The sequence below is a fragment of the Sturnira hondurensis genome, unplaced genomic scaffold, assembly GCF_014824575.4.
Source record: "Sturnira hondurensis isolate 20B ecotype Veracruz unplaced genomic scaffold, ASM1482457v3 Scaffold0003801, whole genome shotgun sequence".
NCBI lineage: Eukaryota > Metazoa > Chordata > Mammalia > Chiroptera > Phyllostomidae > Sturnira > Sturnira hondurensis.
This window is the reverse complement of record NW_028076432.1, coordinates 6,199,665-6,224,213: the sequence shown is the minus strand read 5'-3', so window position 1 is coordinate 6,224,213 and position 24,549 is coordinate 6,199,665. Positions and strand designations below refer to the sequence as shown.

Here is a 24,549-nt window from a genome sequence, read left to right as displayed (position 1 = left end):
GGACATTGTCTTAGTCTGCACCAGGAAGTCCGCCCTGCGGCACATTGCCCTTTGGCTATTGTGGCTGAATGGTGCCCATCTGGCCTCCTGGGGTCTCCTCTCCTTGGACTCCTTGGGGAAGTCTGGTCTGAGGAAATCTGTGAGCAGAATCCACTGGTGATATAGAAAATGAGGCAAGACTGAGAGTTTGTAGAGCAGAGAGAAAGGGGGCAGAAAGAGCCTAAGATTTATAAAGCTACAACCCCGGTCACTCAAACCAGGCCAAACCCGAGAATGACTCCACACTTTGAGGCACCTTCGTCCAGGAAAGACAGGGTGGTGTGGTGGGGAAGACTAGGTGCCGGGGCTGGACCGCCTGAGTAGAGTCCTGATCCCACTGACTAGTTACTCAGTTTCTCTCAGCCTGTTTCTTTATCCGTTAAATGCTTACGGAACTTGGCATGTTGTGAGAAATTGAGTTAATGATACAAAGTGCTAAGAACAGCACCTGGAAGATAGTAAGTGCTATGCAAGCCTATGATAATTTTACCATTATGATTAGTAAGAACTGTCTTCACCCAGTTTGTTATTTATGGTCTAGAACAAGGGATATTTAGTTGATTGGACAGTAGCCCACTCTGTAGAAGAGCCCGAGCACTGTGGAAAGGATGACTGTGTCCGCTGTGTTTCCTGCAAGATTGGGGAGGTGTTATTTTGGGCTTTGAGATAAAGTGAGAAGTGCGCTCCTGACCAACAGGGCCATGGTCCATTGCAGCCAAATTCTGTCACGGCCTGAATTTTGCTCTTTTAACTGGTCTGAATCTGAGCAGGGGTCTGTGAGAAAGTGCATCTTTTTTCAGCCCCCTACTTTTGCAGATGACAGTGAAGCCCCAGAAGGTGGAGGGACTTGCCCAGAATCACAGAGGTAGCAAGTGACTGAGCTGGGAGAAGTCTTGACCCTGCTAATTGTCAGGATATTATTCCTTTTCCAAAACCCAGGTTGGCCACCGCCCCAGCCTCTCTCTGCCGTGTAAGGTACCGAATGAGTCTCTCTCACACAGAGTGTCCTTAAGAGGTATTTATTGATTGGCCTTTGCTGAATAAAAATTTATAAAATGAAGTTTTATCTTCCTCCAAAATCCAAGTTATGGATAAGATTGTTTTACCTAAATCATTTCAATTTTCCATTATAGCTTAAGTATTGAAGATCTACCTTTGCTAAGAAAAAATAAAAAGAATAACATGATTTTTATGACCCATGTTTTTTTTAAATTTAATTCTTGTTCAAGTACAGTTTTATGTCTTGTATTCCCAGCCCTGCCCCCTGACCCATATGGTTTTGGTTTTTAAATGAAAACTTGACATTCTATTATCTCAGTTTGTAGAAAGTAACGGATATCTGTAATATGCATACATACACATGTATCTGTACGTGACATAGTATTCTTAGTATTTGAGAAGACAGATGGGTACAGTTATTCCACTTTTGTGAGCCCCATTCCTCTTCTCTAAAATAGGAATGATAATGATATTTTCCACACAGTGTTGGACTGAGGCTTCAGTGACACCGCTAACGTAAGTGTTCCAGCCTGGGGGATCTTCATAGAAACAGCAGCAACCGCAAAAACTTTGCCGTAATCCTGCTGTCCCTCTTCCCACGAACAGCTACATCTGGGCCAAGATGATCTTTCTTAGGACATCCTTTTAGGGGTAGGGTGCCTGAATCGACCCACCACTTGGACACGAGGACCTTGGTTTTATAGTCACTTAGCAACGACCCTTTCTCTGTATAATAATAGGGTGAGGAATTCTCACCCTATGAGAATTTCATAAATTGGCTGCAAATAATGGACAGCTAATATGTACATATATTACATATATCCACATAGATGCACATATAGACTTCTGTATTTAGAACATACATAATCTATATTTTAAAGATTTTATTTATTTATTTTAGAGAGAGGGAAGAGGAGGGAGAAAATGAGGGTGATAAACACCAACATGTGGTTGCCTCTCACATGCCCACTACCGGGACCTGGCTGCAACCAAGGCAGATGCCCTGACTGGGAATCAAACTGGCAACCCTTTGGTTCGCAGGCCAGCACTCAATCCACTGAGCCACACCAGCCAGGGCCATATTCTGTATTTCAGATAGATAGAGGGTTAGCCATTAAGAGGCCCTGGCTCGAGGACTAGTCTTCATCTCCATTGGTGGATGTCTATGGAAGGCTTTGCTGCCTTCTGATGAGCTTCTCAAGATGCCAGAAGGCTGAAAAGATGCTGGAATTGGTCCTACTCTCTAGCTTAGGATCTCTCGTTTGTCTTTGTTCATTGCATTTGCTCTGCAAATAGTTTCTGATGTGATGAAAGAGAAGATTTAAGAGTCACCTTTAGCTTCAAGTTCAAACCCCAAAACCACTTCCTGGGTACCATCATCAAATAGCCCGGGCCTCCATCCCATCCCCACTGTTTGCCAGTTAATTAGGATTGGGGGTGAGGGAGTGAGATTGTTTAATCTCTTCATACCCTATATTGTGTGAACTATACCTGTGAATTCGATCTCAGAAACCCTGATGAAATAGGTATTGTTTCAAATGTTACCTGAAGAAATAAAATCGGAATCAAAATTCTAGAGGGTGGACTAAAGTCTCCATAGCAGGAAATAAAACCTGTAATACTGCTAAGGGTAAACATTAGAGTCCCTGTCACCTACATTCTCTACCCCCAAAGGACTGTGGTTTAACTTGAACCTCACTCTTCTTTGTGTCTGAACTTCCCCCTCTCAAGGACCTCCAGCTTAATCCCACAGGCTTCCTGATTATTGTTCTTTGGCTTAAAGCCCATCTGTTTGATATGCAGAGCCTGGACCTGTTTTATTAAGCCTTTCTGTGATTTTTGAGGCTCTATCATCACTTTGAAATCTTTCCCAGCTATTCTTCTCCTCTCCCTTCTTACCCCAGGAGTGGGTCCAGGTTGCTTATTAATTACATTCTTGAGCCTTGGCAGCGATGACTGCAGTCTGGGAAGGCAGGCTTGCTTACAAGCATGTGATTAGTCACACCCACAGAGAAGAATACTTTGAGAAGGCCAGTTAGCTTAGGTGGTTACAGTTTTGGTTGCAAGTGCCAAGGACGGGGCTTTTCACCCCAGCTCAGGGGTACAGATCACATAAATGTAACCATGTGTGAGCTGCCTGACTCCCTGATGCTGACTGTGAGCGCCAAGGGAAAGAGCTCAGAGCCACCCATCTCTGCTCCTGGGAAACACTCAGAGCGTACGTGCTGATTATCGATGGTGGCTAAAGAGTGTCCACTTCTTAAATGACAGACAAGGTGCTTCTGTGTGTATATAAATACAGACATACTCTGGTTTTTCTGCACTCTGCCCTCTCTAAAGTGGTGCTATGCTGTCTTCTGCATTGAATTCAGTGAATGCGGGTATGAATTGTCTAAATCCTACCCCATGTTCAAAGCTTAATTCAAGCCCCACCTCTTCCCAATTCTTGCCATAATCTCTTCACATCCCCACTCATCGCACAAGTGACACTTTAAATATACCTCTTCGTCTGTCTGTAGTCCTCTCCCCCTTTGCAAGTGTATTCTCTTCCCAGCTGTATGAAACTGGGATAAGCCCCTTGACCCTGCTGACCTCAGTTTTTGCTTCAATAAAAGGAGGACTATGCACTGGCCACATGGCTCAGTTGGTGGGAGCGTCGTCCTGTACACCAGAAGGAGGTTGTGGGTTCGATTCCCTATGAGGGCACGTACCTAGGTTGTGGGTCCAATCCCTGGTCAGGGAGCATGTGGAAGGCAACTGATGGATGTTTCTCTCTCCCTTTCCCTCTTCTTCCCTCTCCCTCTTTATCTTCCTTGCTCTCTCTCTAGAATCAATAAAAATATCTTTGGGTGAGGATAAAAAATGAGGGGATTATGATGATACTTACTCCTACCTCCCAAGAAGAGTACGTATGCTAGAATACAGAGTAAAGCCCAACATTGTACAAATAGGAGCTGTTATTATTGCTGTGAGCCCAAGTCCTCTTGACAACAGGGATCAGTTCTTACTGCTCAGTAGCTGTATCCATGGTACCTGCCCCAGTGCCAAACGGAGGGCACTCTCAGAGAGAAAGGAAGACTTCTGGCAGTTTTTATATCCAATTTTAATAATCATCATTCTCTTCCTCAATATAGCTATAGCTTATGAAAAAATGTTTAGTTTCTAAAAAGGCATTTTGCACTGGGCAGCAGGGTGGTTTTCTTTTCTTTTTTTCCTCAGTAGTCTTCCTCCATATTTCTCCCTCGGCTAACTTTGTGGCTAACTGGTGTTGAAATTCTTTCTGGCCAATGGCTTTTATGCCCATGAGAGAAAAAAAAAATCACACAATTGGAAGGTATCTGAGAGACTGGAGACCAAATGCCTCATTTCATAGGTGTGGCCACCCAGAAACCCAGGGTTTCAGTCGCTAGTGGCAAAGCAAGGACCAGAACCCCATTTTCGGCTGCTCCTTCAGGCAGGGCACAGGCTGACCCTGACTGTGAAGTGTCAATGATCATTTTTGCCTGCCATTGGAGGATGTCTTAAGGGTTGACTAATACTATAGAGCTATTTCCTAGATCTGTGCATGCATTTTTGTTGTTCGTGAGGATTTAGGAAAAATCCATTTGCTGATGCTGCAACATCATACACCCTGCCTACTCTCCATACTTCAGGAGTTTGTTCATATGTGTTGGTAAACTGGCATCACACCAAGAATAAAAATCCCTTTGTCCCTGGTTGTATTACACATCAAGTTTCACGACATTCTGTACTGTGAAGCTCAGTATTTTAGGTGTGTGAAGGGTTGAAGGAAACCCCAGCTCCACTTTGCGTTTTTAGGTTCTTTGTCAGGGCACTTGTGTGCCTGGCCCTTCCTTCCAGCCTTTCCACAGTGTTTCCTGGTCTGTTGGACAGAACTTTGGGGCCAGGCAGACCTGGGTTCAAACCCCAGCCTGGCGGCCTAGAGGAGATGTGGGTTTAGACAGACCCCTCACCCTCTGTGAGCTTTAGTTTCCGCACCTGTAGAACACAGACAGGACCGCCTCCTTTGTTGGCTTGCCTTGTGTAGAGATATACTGTGTGTAAGGATGGAAGAAGGCATTGGAGGGAGATAATGTCTGTTTCTTCTCCAGTTCTTCCATCGAGTCCAAGTCCTACCTATCAATTAACTTATTTGTTTATCTCCTATAATACACACACATACCTTTTAATATTGTTGGTAGTTCAAAAAGAATTTTGTTTTTCTATGTAAGATTACATTCTTTCTTTCTGCTTTTCATGATTTTCCAGGGCTTGGCTGAGAATTTTCAGAAAGCTTAGTGTATAATTTACCCCTTTTGGAGACCTTCCTTCCTCTTGGTTAGAAAAAACAACCCGCTAAGTTGGGCATCATTTCTAAATTTGAATCTCCTTTTTAAAAAACTGTGATTCACTTGATTTAAAGAGGGGTTTCTCAGGGACAAATGTATATTTTTCAAGTCCACAAGATTATGTCACAATTCCAAACAGCTATATCTAATTTCTCCTAATAAGGTAAAGGCTTGGAGATAGTTTTCTTTCTTGGTTTTTGAATGGAAAAAACATTCCTTTTTAAAAAAAAATTATTTATTTATTTTTAGAGAGAAGAGAAGGGAGGGAGAAAGAGGGGGAGAGAAACATCAACGTGTGGTTGCCTCTCATGTGCTCCCAGCTGGGGACCTGGCCCTCAACCCAGGTATGTGCCCTGACTGGGAATCGAACTGGTGACCCTTTGATTCACAGGCACCGGCACTCAATCCACTGAGCCATACCATCCAGGGTGAGAAAACATCCTTTGAAAAAAATTAATTAATTTCTGGTCTTCTGGAATAACACTACAAAATGCATGCAGTCCTCTGGTGGAATTTGGTGCAGTGTGAGCAGACATTGCGTGGTGGGCCCAGAGTCTGATACTAGGAGAAGAGAAGAGGAGCATCACGCCTCTACCTTCAGGGAGCACCCAGGCATGTAAGGGAGACAGCTAAGTAAACAGATAGTCCCTGTATAATGCAGAGTCCTGTGAGACCACAGAGGACAAGATCTCAACCCAACTTGCAAGGAAAGGGCTAGACTCGCCTTCCCAGAGGAAGTGACCCCTGGACTCTATGTTGAAAAATGAACAAGAATTTAAGAAGCTGGGAAAGGGCATTACAGGCAGAGGGAACTGCATGTTCTGAAGGCACAGAGGTGTCAGAGGTAAATATAAGGAACCTTAGGTATGGTGTAGGGGAAACCGGAGAGAAGGGCAGGGGCAGATTGGGAGAGACTCATGTGACATTGAGTTCGGATTTTATTGTGACAGCCATGAGGAGCCATTAAATGTACCTCCCAGGGAGTCTTATACCAAGAGAAGACCTTGGAGGTTGGAGTCTAGCACTTCATTTTACAGATGTGGAAACTGAGGCCAAGGAAGGGGAAGCAACTTCCTTATGGCCCCACAGGTAGGTAGTGGCTAATAGGGTACATCTTTCTACAGACCCAGTGGTGCCTGGGGAGTAGGGCAGAGGCAGTCTTCACCATGAAATTGCAGTGTTGACCTTGTGAAGGCAGATTCTCACAGGAACATTTGGACAAGGATTTATCAGGGGGACTGCATGGTTGGGGCTAATGACCCTAGCATGCCTTTTTGCATATTATGTCCTTTAAAGGAAAGGTCATTGCTAGTTAGAAATGCTCTTTGGCTATTTTTAGGCTCTGTGGTAGGGGGAATTAGTGGAATTCCTAAGGTCAGCCCCAGCTGTTTTTCTCCAAAAGACCAGCTGAATTTTTTATGAGGTTTGCTCATTAGGGCTTTTACCCTTCTGTGAGGCATTGTACTGAATCCCAAGTCAGCTTGTCCTGGGAAATCTGCAAGAGAACTAGAGTCTGGAGAAAACTAAACTGGGGTTGAGATGGTTGTTGCCTTTTTAATGTTAAGTGCTAAGTGATGTTAAGTGCTGTCTTGGATGTGTTGGTCCTTCTGGATTACAGCTACTACCTTGCACAATGACTGGATTTTAAAGATTCAGGATGTCCTCTATGGAAAGAGTCTGGCCAGATGCCTGCACACGGGCGGTGCTGATGATGTGGTAGTTACTCTGAATGTCACCTTTCATTCAGGAATATCACCTCAGAATGCTCTATAGGTAGCAGTTCACACATTCCTTATGAGGGGAGCTTGTGAGGGGAGCTTGCCTGTTATAATTTGTCATCTCCAATTATAACACTACTCTCTACTGTGTTTTGGGGATTGTAGAAAGGCAGGTAAAGTGACAGCATTCTTCATTTCTTTCAGAATGCATGATGAATCTTTTCTCCTATTCAATCTGTGGGTATCTGCTTGGAGCTCATGCTGTGTGGGCAAGGTGAATGGATAAATCTAATTGTAAAAATATAGTATTTTGCCATTTATAAAAATGTCTTTCTATATATGGTCTCACTGACCTTCCCTATAATGATTCAGCAAGGAGGGTGGACAGTGGCGAGTCCCAGTTTTAGAAATGAGGAGACTGAGGCTCAGGTAAATGCTGTGTTCATGGTCACCAAGCTAGTAAGTGAGTGACAAGATTTCAAACTAGACCTTGACTTTAAATCTCATGATGATGCCAACTAGATTGAGGGAACAAAGGGCCATTTTTCCACTTCAGTGTAAAGGCGGTTTAAGGAATGCCTTTAAAGGAAGGTAACTCTGTCGCATACCCACCAAGGGATGGCGCAGCATCTCCATCATGGGATTCCTAAACCTAATGGAGAGGAAGGGAACTTTTTTCCCCCACCTCCAGGACAACAGCTGTTTTCTGAGCTAGGACTCAGTGACATTAAAATAACAATGTGTAACTTATGCTAATGAAAACAATACTCATTTCTTGTTGGTGGGGATGAATAACAGCTTAGGGGCCTCAAGCAAAGAGAGTGGGTCTTACCAAGTTTCCATCTTGGGAATTCTGTCGAACACTGACAGGATTTCTCCCTGCTCTCTGAAGTGGGGAAAAAGGAGGCTGTCCTTACTGTGTTCAGATAGGGAAGCCTGAAGAGCGGCTCCCAACAGTTCAGGAATTTATTCAGAATTTAAAAGATTTTTTCACTACTATGTGCAATGTACTGTGTGGTTACAAAAATGAAGTGGACATGAATCCTTCCCTTACAGAGGCTAGAGGTGGGAATTTCATCTGTGTGTAAGTTACTATAATGTTTGTGTAATTATCAAATATTTATCATGTTGAGCACCTATGTATGAACTTTACTCTTCTCAACAACCTGGCAAGATAGATATAATGCCCATTTTACAGATACAAAGCTTGAGGCTCAGAGAAGCTGAGTAACTAGCACGTTGTACTTGGGTCTCTCTGACGCTGGGGCCTCTGCTCTTTCCTACTTCAGGTGAGAGTGTACAGACACAGGCTCCGAAGGCTCAGTGAAAGGAGTAGTTACTGCCAGCTGTGGCAAGAATCTTTGTGAGGAGAAAGGGGGGCTGCAGGAGCGGCTTCATGGAGGAGGTGTCTTGTAGGCTGTGATTTGAGTGGGTGTGCACAATACAAGAGAAAGACATTCTAGGCGGAGGGAACAGCAAGAACAAAGGTCTGGCAGTGACAGCACAGACGTGCTATTGAGTGGTTTTGCTGGAGTTCACGGGGTAGGAATGTTGGATAGGAAGCTCGGAACCAGTAGGACGTCAATACCAGGATAAGGAATTTGGACTTACTCTGCCATTGGGGAAGAGCTAGGGGAGGTTTTTAAGTCAGAGTACGGCAGAGTTAAAGTGGGACTTTGGAGTGCTGTGTGTGTCCAGCTGGACTGTGTATAGTAGACAGAAGTGAGGGAGAACCAGGCATGAAAGAAGCCATGTTCGGAGACAGTTACTAAATGAGAGGTAGAAAAGGAGAGAAAGGGTTGAACTGGGGGGAGGTTGCGGAGATTCAGTCCACCGAATCTGGCAACTGATGGGCTGTAGGGCAGGGAGAGGAAAGCATCCGCCTTACTCTCGCTTATGAGGATGTATTTCGTCAGCAGAGTTCCAGGCAACAAGCTGAGAATTCAAAGACAAATAAGGCACGTTATCTGTCTTCAGACTGTGCATTGGTTTCCTTTTATTGCTGTAACAAATGACCACAGACTTAGTGACATGAAAGAACACAAATGTATTATCTTACAGTTCTGGAGGTCAGAAGTCTGAAATGAGTCTCACGGGATAAAATCAAGGAGTTGGCAGAACTGAGTTCCTGCCAGAGGCTGGAGGGGAGAACCTCTTTCCCTGCCATTTCTGGCCACTGGAGGCTGCATGCCTTCCTTGGCTATGGCCCCTTTCAAAGCAGGTCACTCTCACTGCCTGCATCCCACAATCTCCTCTGACTATCCTTCTTATAAGGACCTGTGATTCCATTGAGCCAAACTAGATAATCCAGGATAATCTCCCAATACAAAATCGTTTTATTTTTTAATTGAATTTATTGGGGGTGATATTGGTTAATAAAATTACACAGGTTTCAAGTATATAATTCCATAATACATCATCTGTGCATTGTATTGTGTGTTCAGCATCCATAGTCCAGTCTCTTTCTTTCACCGTTTACCCTCCTTTACCCTTTTCTACTTCCCTCACCCCCCTTCGCTCTTGTAGTGACCATACTATTGTCTGTGTCTATGAGGGCATTTTTTTTTTGTTTTTTGGCTTAATCCCTTCACCTTTGTCAGCCAGCCCCCACCCCCAATCTCCTTCCATCTGACAACAGTCATTGTGTTTTCTGTACCTGTGAAGTCTGTTTCTATTTTTTATTTTTGTTCCTTGGATTCCACATATAAGTGAAATCCGATGGTACTTGCCTTTCTCTGACTGACTTATCTCACTTAGCACAATGCTTTCTTTTTATGGCTGAGTAGTATTCCACTGCGTAAATGTACCACAGCATTTTTATCCACTCATATAGTGATGGACACTTGGGCTGCTTCCAAATCTTGGTTATTGTAAATAATGCTGCAGTGAACATAGGGGTGCATATATTCTTTTGGATTAGTATTTCAAGTTTCTTTGGATATATTCCCAGAAGTGAAATTGCTGGATCATAAGGCAGTTCCATTTTTAACTTTTTGCGGTGTCTCCATACTGCTTTCCATGGTGNCACTTAGCACAATGCTTTCTTTTTTATGGCTGAGTAGTATTCCACTGTGTAAATGTACCACAGCATTTTTATCCACTCATAGAGTGATGGACACTTGGGCTGCTTCCAAATCTTGGTTATTGTAAATAATGCTGCAGTGAACATAGGGGTGCATATATTCTTTTGGATTAGTATTTCAAGTTTCTTTGGATATATTCCCAGAAGTGAAATTGCTGGATCATAAGGCAGTTCCATTTTTAACTTTTTGCGGTGTCTCCATACTGCTTTCCATGGTGGCTGCACCAGTTTGCATTCCCACCAACAGTGCGTGAGGGTTCTCTTTTCTGCACGTCCTCACCAGCACTTGCTATTTGTTGACTTAGTGATGATGGCCATTCTGACAGATGTGAGGTGTTACCTCATTGTGGTTTTAATTTGCATTTCTCTAATGATTAGTGATGTTGAGCATCTTTACATATGTCTGTTGGCCATCTGTACGTCCTCTGGAGAAGAATCTATTCAGAGCCTGTGCCCATATTTTAATTGGATTGTTTGTTATTTTTTTGGTGTTCAGTTTTATAAGTTCTTTGTAAATTTTGGATAGTAACCCCTTATCAGATGTGTCATTGGTGAACATGTTCTCCCATTTCTCCCATTCAATGGGCTGTCTTTTCATTTTGTTATGGTTTCCTTTGCTGTGCAAACCCATCACAAGATTCTTAATCACGTTTATAAAGTCCCATTTACCACATAGTACCATATTCACAAGTTCCGGGAATTGGGATATGGGCATCTTTGGAGGACCATTATTCTGTCTACCACAAAGAGTTAACAAATACCATGCATCTATGGAAGATAACTGGGCAAACTTTTTTAACCTCACTCTTGTACTCTTTGTTGGCTTTTTTTCTATGCTGTTGAATTGTCTTGTTTTTTTTCCCTTCTGATGTCTGTTTTTCTTTCCTTTGTTCAATGAATGAGGCACTGGCTGTATGCCAGGCACCTTGCCAGGTGCTGGGAACACAGGGATGCCAAGACACCTCTGTGCCCACCCCCAGAGGGAGCAGAATTGGATGAGGGCTGTTAATGTTAGACTGGAGACCACAAGGTCAAACCTCTTGACTTTTGATTTTCTAAAGCTGAGATCTAGGCCTAAGATGAGAAGATTTAGAAGAATTCTTGGTGATTTAAAAGTGGGACCTTCTCCACTGCCAAACTGCCAACATCAACTTTAGAAGTTGTTTTTTCTTTTTTTAAGTCTCCTTAAAGACCTGGTGGGAAGGATAGAGGAGTGCTGGCGGAAACCAAGATTTGCCTCCTTGAAGTGGGGGGGAGGTCGAAGATGGGAGAGAGGCAATGAGGAAAACGGGAACAGCCTCGGCAGTAGCGTTCCAACCTGAGGCGGCTCGGGGAGGGCACCCGGTTAGTGAAATGCTGGCAGGCCACCGTCTCCAGGCATCTATGGAGCGGGTGCTATGTCCTGTCCCATTTTACTCACTGCCTAATGTTATCCTCATGGCAACCCTGGGAAGTGCTGCCCACGTGGTACGGACCAAGACACAAATTCAGAGTCCTTAGGGGAACTACCAAGGGACTAAAGAAAGATGATTCCCCTTCTGACTGTTGGCTCCAAAACCAGTGTGTTCCGCTCCGTCACAGTGCATGGATGTCGTAGGCATTATTCACCTGCATCAGTTTCAAAGTGTGTCTCTTTAGAGGATGGAGAGGAGCAAGGAGGGAGGATCTTGCACGTGGTAGCATCTTGATGTATCTTTGGGATAACTAATGGCCTGGCCAGAGGGGTTTCAGTATGTCTGGGACTAGTGAGGCACCCAGGATACAAAACCTGTGGAGACAAGGACATGCAACGGCTGACACTGCACAGGTGGTACCCTGAGAGTGGGTGTCTCCTTAAAGTTTGTGCTCGAGGTGCATCACTTTTAAGGAGGCCTCGCTCTCAGGGTGTGGCAGGTGCAGGTGCTGTGCTCATACAACCCTGCCTTCTTACTTTGTGCTCTGTACGCTGCTCTGCTCACCCCTAGGTCCTGGATCGAAGCAGGAGCCAAAGAGAGGAGAGGACCATTGGTTCAGTGACCGCAGGGCTGGCTGCCCGTTAACAATCACTTAGGTAGTTAAAAAAAAATTCCAGGTAGGGTCTGACCCTAGACCAGTTAAATCAAAATAGCTGTGGGGAGGTGGAGGGTGAAGGGACCCAGCATGGGTAAATTTTTAAAAAGCTTCTCAGGTGTTGCTAATGTAGTGAGGTTTGGGGAAACCCTAAGTTAATACATCTGGAGAGAGTCCCGCACTCTCCAGCCAGATAGGAATGTACATGTTTGCATAAAAATGAGGCTCCATGTAGTCCCTTTAAAGTCTGAGTTGGGGATTGCTACAGTTCAGTTAACTTTATGATCCCAGGGTTTAATTCCAGCATGGTTAATAAATCAGTTGCTTCCTGTCCTCTGAATTTAAAACCTAGAATATAATTAAATCTAGAATTCGTCTGTAATGCCTGCTGTTATCACTGTGCCAGTTTTTGGGGTCATCTCAAAATGCAGCCCAGCCCATTTATTAGCCTGTTTGCAAATCCCTATTTAGGTTGAAATTGTATATGTCCTGGCAGATAAAGATGGTGTCCTCTGAGTGTCTCAACTCTCACGTTAGGTAGCTGTGTGACCTTACGCAGTTGGTCTAACCCCTCTGCGCCTCAGATCCCTCATCTGCACTAAGAACTAATTATGACTGATTCAGCTGCTACTTCAGTTTTGTGTTGGCTTATTATAGCTAGAAAACAAATGAACATGCTTAACTTTACAAATTGCTGGTGCTCTTTAACCAGTCGTCAACCATTTCTGACCTGTTGGGATCCTTTGTAGCTGTGATTCCCAAAACCTGGCCAAACAGCTGCGTCATGTGGGAGCATCTCAGAAAATGCAAATTCCTGGGTCTCAGCCCTGACGATTTGGACTCAGTAGGACTTGAACAGTCAGTGTCTGGGAATCTGCTGCTTATCAGCCAGAGCTGGATACAGTCCGTAATAAATACAAGTGAAGTAATAGAACACCCAGTTCCGATATCACTTTAGAGTTTATAGTGGACAGAGATCACATTTCTCCCAAAAAGCCTTTCCTGGCCCCCTGAGACTACATTGGTCCTCCCCACTCCACATGTCTTCTTCCTTCTCCACAGGCTGAGAGTTTTATAGCACGGAGCTCTGTTGCTTAGTAGGACTTCTTGGGCCTGTTCAACATCTGCCCTCCTTTCCAGAAGACAGGTCTGAGGGCAGAGACTGCACTGTCAGAACATTTGGAACATTCAATTCAACTTACCCTCTCCCAGCACTGAGATCTGGGACTGTGGCTATTGCCATTCCAAGGGGAGAGGAAGCATCTGCCCGGCGGTGTGAACCCCAGGAGGATCCTGGTCTTCCCAAGCTGGGAAAGCAACGTGAGCCGGTAGGTGTGTTGGTTCCTGCAGCAGCTCCCAGCACCATCAGGCCACCCTTGCTCTATTGTCTTCCAGTTCCTTCTCAAAGGGTTTGCTGTCAGAGGGAAGCCATCCTTTTTGTAGATTGTCATCTTTTTTTAGAAGTGATTTGAGTTTTCAGCCTGACTGTGAAGTTTAAAATGAATTTTTAGTCGCCCATTCACCCAGCTCCTTTTTTTTCTTCACTGCTTTTATCTTTTGGTTAAAAACCACAAAAATATAGATTAAAGGGGTGATCCTGGCGCATCGATCAAGCCTGGAAAATGTGACAAATTCAGGTTCCAATTTTCTCTCTTGGCATTTTTGGCCCCTCAGGGTCAGACCTCAGGCGCTGTTTCCCCCTTTATACCCTGTAACTTTAGTTTCTGGTCTTCTTTTTGAACATCGTTGTGGTTTCATAGCCCAGTGCTCTTGCCCAGAAGGCCCACTTGCATCTCTAATCCAGCCTTCCAGGCTCACTGCATTTCCTCTCTTTCCTAAATTCTTGTGGCCCCAATACTTGGTCTGTGCCTCCTTTGTCACTACTTAACAGAGTACTTGTGTGAGGGCTAGTTGTGTATAATGCTATCTTCCTCATATGGCCCATTATCTTGCCCTTGGTTGGGGCTTGATCGAAACATTTAATTCCTATGGATGCCGTAAGTCTAAAGTTGAGGCCTAAGAATGGCAAAAACAAGCTTTTCAGAAACCCAAGGATATCCTCTTTAGGTTTGGATATGGGATTAAGGGGGGGGGGAGTTGCCACATATAAGTAGTCTTTTTCCTGTCTCGTAGTCTGAGATCGCCAGGTCCGTCTGTGGGAAGCGTTAGCAGTGGGCCCCATCGGCCTGGAGTCGCAGGAGTTGAATGCAGTGGGAAAATAGCTTATGCCTTTGGAAGAATCCTCACAAACGTGAAAGCTTTGCATCTTGAGGTTGCCTTCAGTTTTGACATTTCATTTGTTCCTTTACAAAAAAAGACCCCAAAACAACAACAACCCAGAAACACTGGATAACAAACTTCTTTCCTGTTCCACTACATTCTGTCTTTGATTCACTTCTTCATAGGTTTAATCCATCTGTTCACTTTATTTCTTCACTCAAGTCACTCCTTTTTGAGCGGCTGCCTTAAACTGGTCGCTAGACAATGAATTATTCTCCTCCCACGAGAAGCCCCATTTAGGCCACACATTAGGCTGAATCACTGGCACGTTTTAAACAGAGTGACGAAAGCCCTGACCACGCAGACACCGGAACTTGTCCATGTAGTATGTTTCCTGACAGTACTGTGGACAAAGTCTGCTGTTCACATGAACACGTTTTTACATAAGCATATAACAAGACATTCTGATCGATTTAAATAAGTAAAGTAGATGTTTTTAGTACTAGTCTCTGGTTCCAGGGACTTCCACCATTCTACGAGGCTAATGGGTGTCTGTATAAACACCTGCATGTTGACACAGGTGCCCTTTTCCTTCTGTCCCATGCTTGTCCTTTTCCCCCTATGTCTGTCCATGAAAAAACCCAAGGGGCCCAGTTGTTTCCCTGTTCCTGGCAGGTTGTGCACAGAAGAGCATGCTGTGCTTTGCGGGCCCAGGCCTGATGGTCATGGGAAATGATGACGAAGAAGGAAGGAGCAGAGGAAGAACAGCAGGGTGGAAGAACTGGCCTGGGAATCAGGGTGCTAGATTCATCTGTGTTTCGTTCATTCATTCATTCCCAGGGTGCCAGGGAATCACCTAGGGTGCTAGACTCATCTGTATCTCTAAGTAGCTGTGTGAGCTCTCTGAGAATAAGGGGACTGGTGACGTAGTGAAGGTTAAAACCAGTGGCTTTAGAATCTTACAGCCCTGCGTTGAAATCTCGTCCCAGCTGAGCAACTATAGACAGATTATTGAGCTCTGCAAGCCCTGTGTTGTCTGCGTGGGGTGAAGAATACCTGCTTTACTGGGTGGTCAGAGGGATTCACGGAGGTTGTATGTGTAAAGTACTTTGCATCACGTGCTCATTTTTTAGTCCGGAGAAAAATGACCAAGATTGTGAGAGGTTTAGAATACATCATGTGAGGGACAGCTGAGAGAGAGGAAGTCCAGCTTAACTCTCAACAAAAGAGACATGAAAGCTTGCTTTCTTTCAAGTGCTGTGTGAAAAGGAGGAGTGAGCTGAGGGCGGCAGGGCAAATTGGAGGCAAAGGGTGGAAATTACAGGCAAGTTCAACCAAATGCCGACTAAGCCTGAGAAGTGGAGCGGCCCAACAGGGAAACTTGCCGGGTTAGGCGCGGTGTCCTGGCAGTGTGGCCTCTGGTCTGGTGGCCGCCAGTCCAGTACACTGTGGGGAGATCTTTCTGCTGGGAGGGAGATGAGCAAATGCTCTCTGATCGTCTCACCCCACTTGCTCCTTCCCAGGCCTTTCCTGAACTGTTTCTGGGTTATTCCATTTATCCTTTGATGCCACTGTGACTTAGGAAGTTTCCAAAGCTTTTGGTTTTATGTGCGATGGGTTGCCCCTGGCAGGGGTGAGCCTCTTAATTAATCAGGCCTGTTTCTGTCCCTCACCATTCTGTCCCTGTTCTCCTTCTGTCTCCCAGGCTTATTCTTTCAAGGCTTCCTTCCTGATGTCATGGGACTATTAGAACAATTTGCCTCTTTTCTGAAAACTTCATCATGTGAGAGTCACTACTTACTCGTGTTTTCCTCCCCTTCCTTGGGGTCTGCAGGATTCGGTACAACAACAGCCAGCCGGGCCCCTCCTTGCCACAGAAGGAGTTGGGGAACGGATGCTTTTGTTAACCAGGCTTTAACCTGGGTTGGGTCAGGCGGGATGATTGGGATTAGAGCCGCAGGCCTAGCCCTTCTCTTTGCTGCCCTCAAAAGCAAGGACCAACTGTTTGGGGCCTTGGTTTCTTTCTCCAGGTTAACTTCTGGACAGTTGCCAGGAAAAGTCTTGGCACAGCAGGGCTGATGCATGGAGGCTGAACTAAGCAGTCTGCATTCGGAGCCCTCGAATTGCCCCTGTGTGCTGCTGTTCCAGCTGCTGCTCAGTCCTTATTTGTCCCTGATGGTGTCCTCCTGCACTCTCACCAGAGCTTCACAGTGACTTCCATAGGAGGGAAAGCAGGACTGAATAGACTCATTATAGAGTTGAGAGAACTGAGACCACGTTGCCACACAGAGGGCCTGGGGCTGGAACTTGATGAATAATGTGGACCCAGTTTTTCAGTTATGGGCCTTAGAGCCAGGTTCGTGTGAAGGGGACCTGTGTTCACGTGGTAAATAGTTGAGTGTGTACCAGGAGTCAGGAGCCAGGCACAGTGGCAGGTGCTGGGGATACAGAGCACTCAGAGGCCCAGGCCTGGCTTGTCAGCTAGTGAGGGANGAGGACATCCTAATATTTCCTCCAATATTTCTGTACCCTTTGAGTTCTGGCCACCATTCCAAATCTTTTCTGGGCCCCCCTTGGCTGCACCCTGTATCAAGACCACGTTGCCACACAGAGGGCCTGGGGCTGGAACTTGATGAATAATGTGGACCCAGTTTTTCAGTTATGGGCCTTAGAGCCAGGTTTGTGTGAAGGGGACCTGTGTTCACGTGGTAAATAGTTGAGTGTGTACCAGGAGTCAGGAGCCAGGCACAGTGGCAGGTGCTGGGGATACAGAGCACTCAGAGGCCCAGGCCTGGCTTGTCAGCTAGTGAGGGACGAAAACGAGTAAACAGGGATTTGAGACAGCGTGAGATGCCCTCACTGAAGATGTCAGTTGCTAATGGAACACACTGGGGGGACCTCTGACCTGGCCTTGAAGGTGAGGGAAGGCTTCTGGGCTGTAAGTGACATTCAACTTGAGATTCAAGTGGTACCAGCTCAACAAAAGATATTTCAGGAGAAGGAGCAGCGTATGCCCAGGCCTGAAGGCAAAAGGAACTGACTAAGCTCAGTGAGGCCAGGGCCTGGGGAGAGGAGCTTGGAGGACAAAACAGCGCTAATTTCTGTAGAGTCCTACAGGCTGTGGTAAGGACTTGGAGTGATTTTGTTTGTTTGTTTGTTTGTTTTAGAAAAATCACTCAGCTGCATTCAGAGGAGGGTCTGGAGGTAGGGCTGAACCTAAGGAGAACATTTTGTTCAAGTGGGAGCTACTCCTTCTGCGAACGCATCAGGAATCCCTGTGGCCAAAATTCATCCCTCCCAGTTTTTGCCCTGAGGTTGTCCCAATGCTGACCGCCAGCTGTGGGCCAGTGATTCTTTGATATTAAGCGGAGAATGAGGGTCCAGAGCCAAACAAAAGACTTTTTGTTTTGTTTAAGACAGAGGGAAAGAGAGGGAGAAAGAGAGGGAGAGAAACATCAATGTGCGGTTGCCCCTCACATGCTACCTACTGGGAACTGGCCTGCAACATGGGCATGTGCCCTGGCTGGGAATTGAACCAGCAACCCCTTCGTTTGCAGGCCAGTGCTCAATCCACTGAGCCACACAAGCCAGGGCCCAGACAGAAGATTTTTGTTTTGCTTCCTTAGTTTAAAAAATCCATGTGGAGGGGAGAATTAAATGAGATGTGAGCATCGGGGTGGCTTATTCTGACAAAGCTACTAGTACATGCCGGACCCACAAAACACAAGCTTGGCAGACACTTCCCTGAGACTTGAACTCCTCATTTGGAGTTCTGATACCAAAATAACTCCCTAGATCTTGTGAGGAGCCTACAAGATGATATATGTAAAGTGATGGGCATATAGGAGGTACCCAGTAAATATTTATTCTCTTTTTTTCCCCTTCTGTTCATAATGCCACTTCATCTTGGAGAAAAAGCCAGAAATCTTATAGCCCTTACAAAGGCTCATACAGGCCCGGCAAGGTAGCTCAGTTGGTTGGAGCATTGTCCTGATATGACAAAGTAGTGGGTTCAATCCCTGGTCAGAGCACATACAAGAATCAACCCATGCCCATGGCTGGTGTGGCTCGGTGGGTTGAGTACCGGCCTGCAAACTGAAAGACTGCTGGTTTGATTCCCAGTCAGGGCACATGCCTAGGGTGCAGGCCAGGTCCCCAGTTGGGGGTGCATGAGAGGCAACCACACATTGGTGTTTCGCTCCCTCTTTTTCTCCCTCCTTTCCCCTCTCTCTAAAAATAAATACAGTCTTAAAAAAAGAATCAACCAATGAATGCATTAATTAATGAAACAACAGATTGATATTTTTCTCTCTGTGTCTCTCCTTCCCTCCCTATTCCTCTCTCTCTAATGTCAATCAATTAAAAAAAACAAGCCCGGTGCAGTCTGGTCTATTTCCTTTCTGACCTGCTCTGTCCTGTCCTCCTCCTGACACACTCTGCTGGTTCTGCACTGGCCTCCTCTCTGTTTCTGGACCAGCAGACACACCCCCACCTCAGGAACCTCTAATATCTGCGTGGCTGGTTTCCTCACCCCCGTCAAGTGTTTGTTCCAACACCATTTTCTCAGTGAGGTCTACCCTAAACACTCTCTTTGAAACTCCACCTCCCTCCCCCCAACCCTTATAATTAATTTCCTTCCCTGCTTTGTTTTCCTCTATGACCCTTTTTGTCTTCTAACAGGTTACATAATTCATTTATTTAGTGTGATTTTTAAATTTACTTTTTATTATCGAGTTTGAACATTGTCTCCTTCGACTAGCTTGTAAGCTCCACAAAAGACCAGAAGTTTATTTCTGTCTTATTTATAGCCGTATCATTAGTGCTGAGAACAGTGCCAGGCACAAAAGGCTCTCAATAAACATTTGTTGAGTGAATGAAATGTCCAATTAGCTCCCATGATACACAGCACCCAGAATATAGGGAGCTGGGGGAGCACCTCGTATTGAAAAGACCCAATAGCCACCTGAGGGCTCCCTGTCACCTGACAGGGCGTGACTCCTGGCTGCTCAGTTAGGGGTTGAGGGTCCCAGCCCTTCACTCCTTTGTCTGTAAAATGAGGATGTTGCCCTTTGTCTCACTAACAGTTTATTTTTAGGAAAAACTTTTAACCCTCAGAAGCTTTTACACAGAAGCACTGCTTTGCTTCTGGTTCTGTGTGAAGGTGTGGAAACCAGCATTTCCCCCTTAGCAGCCCTGCCAGTTACCACTGCGGGACAAGTGTTTCTTCTCTTTTGTTCTCTTCCTGTCCCCCTCATTGAACTTCAAAACAGCCTCTCACTGGACCACATGGCAGTGTAATGCCTCACTGGGGACATGGCTCCCGGAATGTGGCTCGAATCCATTTCCTTCCCGGACTTTGAGATCTAAGGAAGTTACTGTGCATGAAAGAAAGCGACTACGTGAAAGAATCGAGATAGCTGTCCCCTGGTGAAGTCGTGTGTTTGAATTGGGTCCATTAATTAATTTACTTACTCACTTGTTTATTCATCCAGAAACTCTCAGTCAGATAGGAGAGACTAAAGGCAGATAAATAATTACATCAGTGGAGTTATCTAAATGGAGGAAAAAGTTTTTGTAAAGTCAAGTTTCTGCTACAAAAATATTATATCACAACCACAAACTTGAGTGGCTTTCAATGACAAATATTTATTTCTTGCTTCCATATCTGCGGGTCAGCAGGGGTGACCTGCTTCAGGTGGGTCAGGTTCTGGTTGGTCCTTATAGCTCTCTTTCTGGGACCAGACTGAAGAGGCACCTGCAGCAGCACCGGAAGCCAAGCCAAACCATGCAGGGCACATCCACAGCCTGTGCTTACATCACACCTGTAACATTCCATTGGCTGAAGTAAGTCACAGGCCAAGGCCAACATGAGGAAGGTAGGGATGAATACTCTGCTCACTCGAGTGGCAACGTCGTTGTACAGTTCTCTCTCAGGGAGGGGATGAAGAGTTAGGAGCAATAAGCAAATCACCTACATCATTTAACTCTGGCTGTGGAAGGTGGGGGAGGGCTTCTTGGGAGTGGAGACTTTCATCTTGAAAGATGAGTACTTTTCAAGATGAACAAGCAGGCAAATGCATACAGAATGTCACAAAAGAGAATGAGGTACTGTCTTAATATTTATTGGAGTGGTCTCTGTGGGCATTTTGTAAAGAGATACAGGAAAATAAAACGAAGGTCTTCAGAGTACCTGTCCATGAAAGACAAACTCTGGGGGGGAGTTAGAAAACATAACCCAAAAGAGAAAAAGAAAATATGCATATACAACCAAGTACACTCTTACTTAGTTGGATGAATTCACTCTTATTCAGTGAATTCAGGAAGGAAGCTAGAATATATTTTTAGTAACTATTTTTGGTACAGGAAGCAAGGTATACACTGTTTGATATTCATTATTTCATTTAGTCCTTACAACCTGTGAGGTGTGTGGTCCTGACAAATAAGTACAGGTGAGCCTCAGAGTGGGAGGGGACTTGCGTAGTGGTTCCCAGCCAGCACGTGCCAGGGGGAGTACTCCCCAGCAGTTCTTTGTTGCCCAAAGAATGTTCTCACAAAATTTACTCACTAGTGCACACACTCCATGTTACTTTTAAGTGAGGCTACTTTCAAAGGTACTAAACTCCTGGTTTTTAGTATCTATTGCATATGCAGAGTGCACTTGCAGAGTATCTATTGCATATGCAGCCCCAAACCTGGAACTGGATGGTCTCTGAAGTCCTGCCAGACTGTGGCATTCTTCAGGTCTCCCCTTCTCATTGCACGTGGGTGTAGGATGCTTCAGAGAGAACAGGGTTCTTGCCCGTGGTCCCCATGTAAAATGCTTAGTTCGGAGAATGGGGCATTTTGAACTTTTGCCTCTTTCTTTTCCCCAGTTTATGTACACATGCCAGTAAGTGTTCTTTCTCCTCAGAAATGAAGGGAGACAAGCTTGGTGAGTTGCTCTAGGCCCAGCAAAGGTTAGAGGGGGGACTAGGGGAAGAATAACAATTCCCGCTGTTTTTTGCAAACGACGTCTACCTGATGCTAGCTCTCCTGTCATTACGGAGCACAGGCATAATCCAGTGTGACATTCCTACTCATGAAGTGAGCGTTGGTGAATTTTTATTTGTAATTTCTTACTCATAGTCACTTGACAACTTGCATTGTGTCTCCCCGGCCTTGCTGACTTTTACCGTGCCTTTTCAGCCTAGTGCCCCACGAGTGTGAGAACCAGCTTCTTTTTGAAAACATGCCTTTCCTGGGTGGACTGTCAAACACTGACAGGCACGTGTGCGTGCTCTCTGTTTTGGCGGTCTGGACTTGAGTTGAAGCGTGTTTCATGACCCATTTGCCCTTTGCCCAAGAAGCCAGCAGAACCGGCTTCCCAATCTCAGAGACTGCTTCACTTGGTCCGTTTTCCTCCCGGGCATGGTTTACATCTTGTAATAAAGAGCAATGGTTATAGGAATTACCTCTCACTGCTGTTCACTGTCTCACATTTCCCCAGGTAGGTGATGCTCGCTCCCCTTGAGCCAGTGACGAGGACTGAAGGAGAACCAGCTGTGTCTGAGACTGGTCCAGAGAAGGCGTGCGAGGAAATGCAGCTGTAGGAGCAAGTGACCTGGCTGGCAGGGAAGGCAGCCTCCTTCTCAGAGCCTCTTCTCCACGTCGCCCGCAGACCCCTCCTGCCTACGGGAAAGGCCGCTTAGGAGTTTGCAATCGGCCCCCTAAAACTTTTCTTGAGCCAGACCAAGACTTTTGCTGCTGAACTGAACAAGATACTATCTCATTTCACTTTTGCTTCTTTTAATCATCTGGGCTACAGTCAGAGTTGTTTAGCTTTGAGGACCTCAAGCCAGATCCGTTACTGGTATTTTTGCGTATGCCTTTCAAAATGATCGACCTGAGCTTCCTGACGGAAGAGGAGCAAGAGACCATCATGGAGGTCCTGCAGCGGGACGCGGCCCTGAAGAGGGTTGAAGAAGAGAGAGTCAGGTGCGGCCGGGAGGTCCCTGGGCTCGGGGGCGGGGAGGGCCGGTCTGTAAGAGGGTGAGACACGTTTTTTTTTTTTTTTTCCCAACCATAAGTGGTAGTTCTGACTTGGAGCCTGAATTTATGGGTTCCAATTTTAGGTTTACTTCCTGGACGGAAATTTTTCCTCCTTGGTGTCTCTTAGTTTGTCCCGTAGGACTCCTGCCAGAAAAGATTAAAAGCCTAACTCAAGTCCTTCAACTTATTAAACACTGAATTAAAAATGAAATATATATATGTATATATATAAACACCTACATCTACATCCACATATATGGATGTGTGTGTATGTTTATACCCATATTTTTGTAGAAAACACCTTTTTGAACTGAATTATGGGCCAAATTAGGAAGATTTTAAACTTACAAATTCTTAAAAGAAAGTACATGGGGAGATAGCTCGTATTTTGCATACTTTCAGAAAGGTCGGATTTCAACAGCAATTAAAGTCGGCTCTGCCAGAGCCAGTTTTTCATTTGTGTCCCCCGAGGAGGAGCGGCAGCTCTGACACACTGTCCTTGTCGGGAGGAGCCCAAGTGTTCCACGTCCACGTCTCTGCCGCTGTCCCTCCCCGCCGTGTGGCAGAAGGAGCTTGAGATCAGGATGGGGAAGGAGCGGGCGCGCCGCTGGGCCCTGCGGTCGGCTGCCTGTGTAATCGTGGGCTTCAGCGGAAGGCTTCCTGAGTATATGGCGGTATTAGCTGCATGAGCCCACCCCAGGTGTCATCCAAAAGGAGCACATCTCTCTCAGAAGACGAGATGGAGACAAGGAACCATGTTCTTATTTTCCAGCACACAGAACCAGGAGCAAGGGGTTTATTTGCACCATTTCCCATATTTTGACCCTAACCGAACACGGATGCTTTACAAATGAGCATGCTGAAATTCACGACAGGCAGTCCAGAGTGTCTGATTACAGCTGCTACTACTATTTCGTATATAGGCAGCACTTAAGCTGCAAAGGGCTTATACGCCCATTATTTCTTCTGAGTTCACAACATTCTTATGCTGTTAGGGGGATATAGGAAGATATAATTTCACCCGCTGTGATATGTGGGGAAATTGACTTTGAGACAGGTCAGGTGACTTGCCCAAGCTCATATAATTCATCAGTTTAGAAGTGAGAATCAAATCCTGGCCTTTAGGGACTCTTCACTAAGTCCACCTTCTCTCCCTAAAAAAAAAAACAATAGACAGGCCATCCTGGGACATGGCTGTGAGAAGCTTTCTTAGTGTGAGGTAGCACACTGAGCTGTGACAGTGACAGGAGGTGGCCATAGGGAGTGGGGATCATGAGAATGGGGATCTTGTCATGCTCCTCCCCCCTGGTCACCTGCAGTGCCCCAGGCACCTGGACAGGGCATTGCTCCCTGTGCTCAGCAGGTGAGGTACCTTGAGCAGTTTCCCCAGGAGGGACAGAGGATTTACACTGATCAGCCATCAGGGCGTGTTGGTAGCCTTAACACTTCACCCATTCAAAATTTCTGAAGCGCTTTTGTGAATGTTATCCTCTTATGCTCCAGGCAGGACTATCACACCCATGTTAAAAGTAAGGGGAGGAGGGAACACAAATAAAATATTAGTTGACTCTTTTTTAAAATTTTTATTTATTTATTTTTAGAGAGAGGGGAAGGGAGGGAGAAAGAGAGGGAGAGAAACATCAATGTGTGGTTGTGTCTCACGTGGCCCTCACTGGGGATCTGGCCTGTAACCTGGGCATGTGCCCTGACTGGGAATCGAACTGGTGACCCTTTGATTCGCAGTCCGTGCTCAATCCACTGAGCTACACCAGCCAGGCAATAAAATATTAGTTGATCCTTTTTTTTAATTTTTAAAATTAAACAAATGGGTTGACATTGGCTTATTAAATGATGTAGGTTTGAGGTGTATAGATCATCTGTGTATTGGATTGTCACGTCACATCTCCTTCTATCACCATATTAGTTGATTCTGAAAGCACACTGGGAACTGAGAATTCCATTAGCCGAGAAGATCTCAGAAGACGAGTTGGAGGAAGCAGTGGGCGCTCTTCCTCCTTCAGGAAGTTGGGGTTGCGAACACTGGTTTGCTGCGAGGCCCTTCCAG

The 24,549-nt window shown here is 45.5% G+C and overlaps 1 protein-coding gene across 9 annotated transcripts in view; it reads left to right on the top strand.

Annotated features, from left to right (window-relative positions):
- The window catches only part of SYTL2 (synaptotagmin like 2), a 107,627-nt gene that overhangs the window by 24,259 nt on the left and 58,819 nt on the right, over positions 1-24,549 (top strand). For all 9 annotated transcript variants that reach the window (XM_037042878.1, XM_037042873.1, XM_037042877.1 and 6 more), the window contains exon 2: positions 21,943-22,430. In XM_037042878.1, the coding sequence (XP_036898773.1) occupies positions 22,318-22,430 (113 nt within the window). In that variant the 5' untranslated portion in view covers positions 21,943-22,317. The remainder of the gene's footprint in view (positions 1-21,942; positions 22,431-24,549) is intronic.